Source organism: Ailuropoda melanoleuca, chromosome 16 (assembly GCF_002007445.2).
Source record: "Ailuropoda melanoleuca isolate Jingjing chromosome 16, ASM200744v2, whole genome shotgun sequence".
Taxonomy (NCBI): domain Eukaryota; kingdom Metazoa; phylum Chordata; class Mammalia; order Carnivora; family Ursidae; genus Ailuropoda; species Ailuropoda melanoleuca.
In genome coordinates this window covers 80,865,280-80,873,824 of record NC_048233.1, presented here as the reverse complement: position 1 = coordinate 80,873,824, position 8,545 = coordinate 80,865,280, and the positions used below count along the sequence as shown (strand labels likewise).

General features: G+C 60.9%; 1 protein-coding gene across 1 annotated transcript in view; it reads left to right on the top strand.

The window, feature by feature from the left end:
* The window catches only part of VPS37C (VPS37C subunit of ESCRT-I), a 26,099-nt gene extending 17,886 nt beyond the window's left edge, over positions 1 to 8,213 (top strand). Inside the window, 5 exon segments of the mRNA XM_034646531.1 lie at positions 1,026 to 1,123; positions 4,221 to 4,392; positions 5,176 to 5,258; positions 5,882 to 6,066; positions 6,068 to 8,213. Coding sequence (XP_034502422.1) covers positions 1,031 to 1,123; positions 4,221 to 4,392; positions 5,176 to 5,258; positions 5,882 to 6,066; positions 6,068 to 6,602 — 1,068 coding nt within the window. The 5' untranslated portion in view covers positions 1,026 to 1,030 and the 3' untranslated portion in view covers positions 6,603 to 8,213.
* The last annotated feature ends 332 nt before the right edge of the window (positions 8,214 to 8,545 follow it).

Genomic DNA, 8,545 nt, shown 5'->3' with positions numbered 1-8,545 from the left:
CTTCTGTTCCAGACGGGGAAACTAGGACCCGGAGGTCACTTCTGGCCACACAAGTGTTATGCTGGTCCTTGATTCCAGAGCAGCGTGGGCTCCTGCTGGTTGAGCACTGGTGCCCGGGAGGATGGGGGCCTCCCGGTCTCGGTCTCTCTGGACCCTGGAATCTTTTGAAAACGAACATCACTTTTGTCATGAGAAAGCTCCACATCAGGGCTGTAGGATGCACGTCTAGAAAAGGTAACAGAGGACGCCGTCAGCAGAAAGGAAGAGTGGCCTGGCTCTGTCGGTGCTTCCTCCTCTTGGTCCCTGGGGCTCCCTCCCGGGGCTTGGCTGTGACTCCCCTGTCTGTCACACAGTCGATGTCCCTGTTGGCAGAGTGACAGAGGAGGTGGAGGACCACTGAAACCAGCTTTTCTGTCCAAGTGGATGTTCCGTTGGGGTCAGTCAGTTTTCTTTCCCTTCTAAGCGCCGTGAGGGCCAGTGTGATGAGTTGTGTTGTTGTTCTTCTCCGAGGAGGCCCTGCACGGGACTGTCCATTTTTGAGGCGCGTGGAAAGGACTGCGGTCGCCAAACCCCTCGAGGGAAACGGGTTGTTGGGGCACTAAGCGTAACAAGCAGCGATGCCCTTGAGCCTGGGATGCTGAAGCTGCACAGCCCCCGTTTGTGAAGTTCGGGTGTGTTTCTGGGTCCGGCCTGCTGGCATCGGGGCTCACAGGCGGCCTTGGGCCCATCTTCGTCTCTGTCCCCGGCTGCCTGGCTTCTCCTCCCACCTTTCCCCGTGTGCTCCTTGGGCAGCTTTATCTAGCACTCCGAGGAGTCGTGGTGTTGCCTCTGGCTGCCGAGGGCTTTCACACATCCTGCTGCTCGTGGTTTGGTGGAAGGAGTGGCTCCTTGGTCTCCCTGGGGACGGGATGGCAGGGTGGCCGGGATGTGCTTGGTGGGACCCTAGCTCCTCCCTGAGGCTTCCTGCCGAGTGGAAGCATCGTGGGAAATTGTAGTATGTCTTTCCCTCCATTCTGTGTTCGCAGGGAAGATGGAGACCCTGAAAGACAAGACCTTGGAGGAGCTGGAGGAGATGCAGAATGACCCGGAGGCCATTCACCGGCTGGCCCAGGAGGCCCCCGAGGTAGAGCAAGGCTGTGCTGGGGCCCGAGGACGGCAGATGGGGCTGTGGCCTTGCTTCGGGACGCCGGCATGGTGGGAGCTGGGGCCCTGTTCTTCTACCTTTCCTGTGGCCCCCCCTGGTTGGGACCAAGCCGGAGGAATCCCTGAGATCTGAACGCAGCTCCTGGGCTCTCTGGCAGTTCTGGGGGACAGTGCTGCGGCGTCCGGGGCCCCTCTGTGAGTTCCCACGTATTGTTCAGCCTGACCCTGGAGGTGGTTTCTGAAAGTACTCGTACTGTTTTGTGGCCGCCTTTCCCCAAGGGCCTTGTCTGGCCCTCCATCTCTGGGAGGAGCCATGCTTGCCTGTGGTGTGGGCTCATCTCCTGTGTGATCCCGCTTCCCGTCAAAACCAGCACCTAGCCATCCTAGCTTGTCACAGTCCCCGTGGGAATAAAATAAGCCTTCTGAATGTGTAGAGCTTTATACTTCATAAAGGACTTCCTGTCTCCTTGACCCCGTGACCCCTGTGAGGTCAGGTGACTGGATGTGGCCAAGAGCTGGGTATACCCGCAGTCCCGCCCTCACTGACTGCAGCCTGTCCCCTGCTCTGGAAGCTACCCTTGCTGCCCCTCATGCTGGGGACAGACACAAGTACAAGCAACGCCAAGCTCATTGGATTAGCGTTCAGAATAGATTTTTATTTTCACTGATGAACAGGTATGTTGTGTCTCTGCTGAGGATTCATGGTATGTTCTCAACCCAAGGGAAGGCACCCCATTCAGCTTTCTCCCTGCTTTCCGTAAGGGGTACCCAGTGAGGCCGTGTTCTCGTGCCCCTTCCTAGCTTGTGCTCTGGCTGCCCCCACCTGCCCCTCCACCCAAATGAGCAATCTTTGCTGGGGGCAGGGGGATGGAGTAGAGGGCAGGGTGTGAGGACAGGTAGGGGGACTCCGTGTGGCACATTCTGCTGCCTTGAGCCTCGCTCAGCAAGGACTGGAAGCAAAGCCTGTGTTGGGTAAGCCCCAAGCCCGCCTCAGTGGTCAGTCAGGCCATGACGCGGCCAGGCTCTGGCCCAGCCGGCACCATGCCGGACTCCTCGTCCTCCGTTTGTCTGTCACGAATGAAGCACCACGTGTCTCTTCTCCGCTGTGAGCACGGCGTCCTAGGAATTCCAAGGCCTGCTCTAAAGTGCCTGACACTTGGCAGAAGCGAGCCTTCACATGAGTAGTGTGCATTGACTTCCGAGCTGAGCAGGCTGATAGACTCAATGCCGAAGCGCAGACAACGTCTGGGGCTGGAGGCAACTGGCATTTTGTGGCGTGCGGCCAGCCCGACCAGTCCGTTTGTGTTCTCGGAGGGGAAGAGCACTTCTGGGATCGGGGGAAGCGAAGTAGGGCGCGCTGCTTAGATTTGCAAAAGCCCTTGGACGAGGTTTCCAACACGGTCCGTCAAAGATAATTTTACACATCCTCGTCGCTGCATGGCTGCGCAGAGAGACGGGAGCTGGTTCGGTGTGGGGTGCGGACGTTGCTTGGAGAAAAGAAAGCTAGCTGGTAGGGGCCTCTCTCCACAGAGGGCAGTGAATGGTGGGGTCCACACAGGCTGGTGAGCTCTTTTGGGCGGGGTGTTAGGACTGTCTGATTGATCTCTTCTAAATGACTGGAGGAGGGCTTCGTAGTGAGCCCCCTGTGGTGAAAGATTTGGGGGAGGCTGTGGGAGAACAGGCAGGAACGTGTAGGACAAAGTGCAGGGCTGACTGACACAGCTTAGATGTATTGGTTGAGACGCAGGGAGGAGACCGTGGACACCTAGGAGGACCAGTGGGGCCCCCTCAGGGGCAGCCGAGCAGAGGGCTTCAGGCCTCCCATTCTGGAGCTCGAGTGGCTCTGAAAGGGGCTTGTGGCAGCAAGCCAGGCAGCCCAGATGTGGGGGCAGCTTGCTGTGGTGGGGAGACCAGGGAGACCACAGGCAGGCCCCATCCCTGGGCCCCAGCGGCTGCATGGTGGAGGGAGGGAGGTGTGGCGTTCCTCTGTCAGGCCCGCCCCAGAGCTCGGAGCTCAAGGCCCCGTGGCTGGGCGTCAGCAGGAGGGCAGGTGTCCAGGATAGCCCTGGCCTGTGGGGGATGAGCCAGTCTGTCCATCACGTGCTGACCGTGGCGGCCCCTGCGTGGCAGCCGCCCTCACGCAGCCGTGCCCTGAGCCCCCTGTGGGCCTTTGTGTGCCCTCTTCTCGTGCCGCACGGGGCTCCCGGTGGACTGTCCCTGTCTCGGGGGTGGTAGGTCTGACTCTCCACCCTCCTCCCTGGCACAGGGATGGAGCTTCAGGCCGGAGCAGGTCTGCGAAGGGCTCCCGGGCGTCGCCTCTCTTGCTAATCTGGCTGAGGGCAAGGCGCTGCTTTGCCTGGGGACGTGCTTTCAGGGGGGCACGGCCAGGGCCAGAGGTTGGCCTGAGGGCCTCAGGTTGCCCGTGTCGGTGGGGGGCCCCTGCTGGCTCTGAGGCCCCTCCAGTTCTCGGGGGCCCCGCCGTTAGCTCATCTGCCCACAGCTTCTCTGTGGGACCTGCCTGTGGCCTGGGAAGCAAGGACAAGTCTCCCCTGAACCAGTGTCATGGTCTGGCCCTGCCTTCCTCACCCCTCGGCGTAACTTTCTGGGGCCTCATCCGTGGCCGGCCTGTGGTCTGACTCGGGCCGCCTTCGTGCACCTCACTGGAGGCCTCCTGCCTCCGAATCTTGGGGAGAAGTAGTTGGGGATTTGGGCCCCTTCCCTCCTAAAAAGCCTCTGACTCTGTCATATTACTGGTCCGCCTGCTTGCAGGCGTGCTCTGGGGCCGTGGCGGGCCCGCCTCCCGCTCCTCACATGGCCCTGGGCAAGCTGAGGACCTTCAGCGCGTTCCGCCTGTGTCCACCGCACGGGGTGTTGCATTAGCGATTCAAGGAGGTGCCCGGGTCAGAGCGCCTGGCTCAGGGTTTGAACCCAGGTCCATCAGACCCTAGTTGGGGCATTACCCCCTTCCCCCCCTTCCCGGGAGCAATGAGTCCCAGAAGCCCCAGGTGCAGCCTGCCGCTAGGTGAGTGGTGGTGATGGTGGTGATGGTTCTTACGGTCAATGTCCTGTTCTTTTAGGTCCAGGACCTGCAGCTGGAACGGGAGATGGCATTGGCCACCAACCGGAGCCTGGCGGAGCGGAACCTGGAGTTTCAGGGCCCCCTGGAGATCAGCCGCTCAAACCTCTCGGACAAGTACCAGGAGCTCCGGAAGCTCGTGGAACGGTGCCAGGAGCAGAAGGCGAAGCTGGGTAGGGGCGGCCTGGGAGCATGCTCTGGGGTGCTCCTCTGTTAACTTAGAGGCCCCATTCAAGGTTGGCCTGGGAAGAGCTCCTGGAATAGTGTGGAAGGACAGGTTCCCTCTCCCTTCCCCGGGACAGGACAGGGTCAGGTGTGAGGATGACCCCATGCCGGCCCCGTGCTGGGTGCTTTACATCCATTTTTTCACAACAGCCTGGAAGGGGAGGTACTGTTGTTCTTGTTTCATACATGAGAAAATGAGGCTCCGAGAGGGTCAGGAACATGGCCAGGCTTCTATGGCTAGATGCGGGATTTGAGTCCAGAGAGCCTGCCTCTCGCACTGTTGCTGGCCGGCACGGCCTGCTCAGCCTCTGCACTTTACGGAGCTGGGCTGGGCTCTCCGTCTCCCGGGACCTGCCGTCTGGGAGGGGGAGGCTGTCCTGGTCTTGACTGTGAAGAGGCGTGGTGCTCAGAGGGTGCAGTAACTTACCCGCTGTGAGGCAGCACAGGGCTGGGGCTGGTCGGTGGGCTCTGATGCGGGAGTCCTCCTTGCCTCTGGCATGGGGAAGGCTGGCTAGCCAAGGTCTGGGCTGGGCCTGGTAGAGCCCCTCTCTGCTCAGGAAGGTGACCTCAGGGAACTGGACTCCATGGGGCTCCGCAGCAGACCCCCCGAGCCGTGGCTGGGTCTCAGAGCGCACAGAGGGCACTCTGAGGGTCTTTGCGGAAAGCTCAGCCTCTTAACACTGAATCGAAAGGTACTTGTAGAATGTCGATCTTTCCGCCCTCCCTTCCAGAGAAATTTTCTTCAGCACTGCAGCCGGAGACCTTGTTAGACCTTCTGCAGATCGAAGGCATGAAGATCGAAGAAGAGTCTGAGGTAAGATGGCCGTGGTCACGCCCTCTTCCGTGGGTAGCGTCAGGCCCTGGAGCAGGAGCCTTTGGAAGGAGCACCGGTGTCTGCAAAGTTGGGATAAGGGGCCTTAGTAGCCAGCAAAGGCGGATGACACGGTTAGTCCCTGTGGAGGCCCTGTTGGTGCCCAGCCCCACCCCGGCTGCCTGGCCTCCCTGTTCTGTTTCCCTGGCCATCTCTTCAGTCTGTGGGCAGACGGGCTCCCTCCAGTTCTCCGTGCTCTGGGTGGAGGAAGCTGCCAGGTCCTCCCAGCCCGGGGCCCGCCTGCGGTAGTGTTCATTTGTTTATTCATCACGGACATGCAGGAGTCGGGGGGTGGGGGGGACAGCAGTGGCCACCACAGCCCCTGCCCTCCAGGAGCTGCCATTCTGGTGAGGGAGACAGCACACCCCGGCGAGTGCAGGTGGAATATGTCAGCAGTGATCAGGGCCAGAAGGAGAAAGTCCCAAGTGGCGGCCAGAGAAGACAGGGAGTGTCTGCAGCGGGCTGAGTGGGGGTGGGGGGTGCGCAGCTGGCCTTTGCTCCCGGGCAACACGGTCAGCCTTGATCTCCGGCAGGCCCCTGTTGTCACCAGACCTCATGTCTTCCAGGCCATGGCCGAGAAGTTCCTGGAGGGCGAGGTGCCCTTGGAAACGTTTCTGGAGAACTTTTCCTCCATGAGGATGCTGTCCCATCTGCGAAGGGTGCGCGTGGAGAAGCTCCAGGATGTGATGAGGAAGCCCAGAGTTTCCCAGGAGCCGGCTGGCGACGCCCCTCCTCCACGCCCGCCACCCGCCTCGCCCGGCCCCCCAGGCGACACCCCCTGTAGCCGAAGAGCCGCCCCCGCCACCATCAGTACTGCCTCCTTACCCTTTGCCCTATAGCCCATCTCCTGGCATACCCATGGGCCCCACCGCCCAGGGTGCGCTTCAGCTGGCCCCCTTCCCCGTGGTGTCCCAGCCCTCCTTTCCCTACAGGGGGCCTCTGGGCCCCCCTTACCCATCAGCCCACTCGGGACCCCGGGGTGCTTCGGGCTACTCCTGGTCCCCGCAGAGGAGCACACCCCCCCGGCCAGGCTATCCCGTGGCCCCCACTGCTGCCTCCAGCCCCGGGTACCCCTTGGCGGGGAGCCAGGCCCCCAGTCCTGGTTATCCTCAGCAGGCCTCCTACCTCTCGCCAGGAGGAAGACCTCCGTACCCAACGCAGTCCCCGCTCCCGAGCTTCCCAGGCCAGCCTCAGCCCTCAGGCCCCCCTCAGCCACCCTACACCCCTGGGCCTGCCCCTCCCTATGGGTTTCCACCACCTCAGGGGCCTACCTGGCCTGGGTATTAGACACCGTCCTGGCCCTCGGCCCTTCTCTACTTGCACCTGTACCACAGCCCTTGGCCTGTCTACTGCTGAGATTCGAGGTTCAATTGGAAGTGGACTTGTGTCAGCACACGGGGGCCTTGGGGGGGACCTTGGTGGGAGCGTGCAGGCCTGGAAGGCACCAGGCAGTGTGACTGGCTTGCCCGCGCCTGTGGTCACAGCACTTCCTGGCCTCCCCGGGGGAAGGGAGCGCCTCCTTCCGGTGTGTGGCTTTAGCTTCTCTGGTGCTACCCAGGCAGGGAGTTCGGTCCCTCGTCGCGGGTGTCGTGCGAGTGAGTGGGTGCACGTGTTGGTGGCCGTCTACTTGTGCCTGCGCTTACGGACGCTGGAACCAAATGCAGCGATCTCAGTGACGAGGGGGCTGGTCCCCGGCCCCTGCTCACCCCCTCCCCTCTCTCCTGGGATCTGGCACTTTCAGCCTGGTGCCCGTAGCCAGGGATACAACTGTGCGTCTGTCTGTCAGGGATGGCCTGCCCCACGCACCACGGCTGGAGTCGCATTGAGGAGGGCACAGTTAGGAAAAACACTTGCTGATTTTTAAGTCCCATAAAGCCATAACTGAACTGTGATAGGCTGGTGTCAGAGAAGCGTGTCCTGTGAGCTGGCTTGAATGGTGGCAGCGGAACCAGAGCAGTGAGGACGCTGGGGATTGTGAAGGTGGACCCCAGACCTTGCTCTCACTGGTTGGAGAATGGGGGCGGGGTGGTTTGCCTTGGCTGGAGGGGAGGGAGCAGCTCTGGCCCAGGAGATAGTGGTCACACCAGACTCATTTAGAAGTGGAGGGCCGGGTCACCTCCCCAGCCACCCTCTCTTCTCTGGGGCCCTCCACTTCCGGTTGACTTGTGGGGTTCCCCACCCCCTCATCCATCCACTCCTCTAGTGCCTTGAATCTCATCCACAGCAGCGCCCCCCCTTCATCTCTGTCCTCTGGCTCCCTGGCATTACTCCCACCCCCCAAGCACCCCTTCTCAGACATCGGAGGACGCCCGAACAGTGACTTCCCACCTGGTGCTTTCGCAGACACCATCGCTCTGTCAGATGGAGTCCTTTTCTTTGCTCCTCTCTCGTCTTCAGAATGTACAGGGCAGGGATGTGACTCCGTGCCATGCGCAGCCCCCGGCACATGGGGGGGCTTTAAGCGCGTTCAGTAATAACAAAGGCAATAGACCAAAGGGGTGTGATGACCGAAGCATTAACTTGATTGTTGGGGTGTGAACCCGGTCTCAAGGGCAGGCTGTGGAGCTGCTGTCAGCCAGGAAGTCACACGTGCCTTGAAATGTCCACTACTTGAGTACCCAGCATCTGGTGGGCCTGGGGTGCTGGGGGCCCACGAGGAAACTCGACCTTCTGGTGCCTGCCCTCCCCCCTCCGGCCCGCGTGCCATCAGTGGGTATTCTCCAGAAGATGCTCCATTCGCACTGTCGGTTGCTTGCCAATCGTGCTTGCTTCTCGTAAGTTATTTATAAAGAGAAATCACTAATGGACTCAACTGGTTCGGGAGCTTCTGAACTGGGTGAACGATCGCTGGTATGTTTGTATAATTAATTGCCATAATAAACTGATGAGTTCCATGTCGCGCGTGTGGTGGTTCTGGTGGGTTTGCGAAGTGAAGGTGTGGCCGTGGGGGCGGGGGGGTTTGGAGGGTTGGGGGTGTCGGGGGTGGAAGTCAGGATCACGCTCAGCTGGAAGGCCTCTTTGATCCTCATGTCCACAAAGCCTCATCTATCTGGATATCCTCCCTCCAGTGGCTGCGCTCCCCGGCTCCTTGGTCCCAGGGCCTGTCTCTCATGGCCTTTTCCTTTCTTCTACACTTTGATTTTCCATCTTAGGCCTTTTCACGCTGGGCCTGCGGATTTGCCTCTCCTTGGGCCGAGCTTGGGCTGTGCCACGGCACAGGCCCCCGCTAG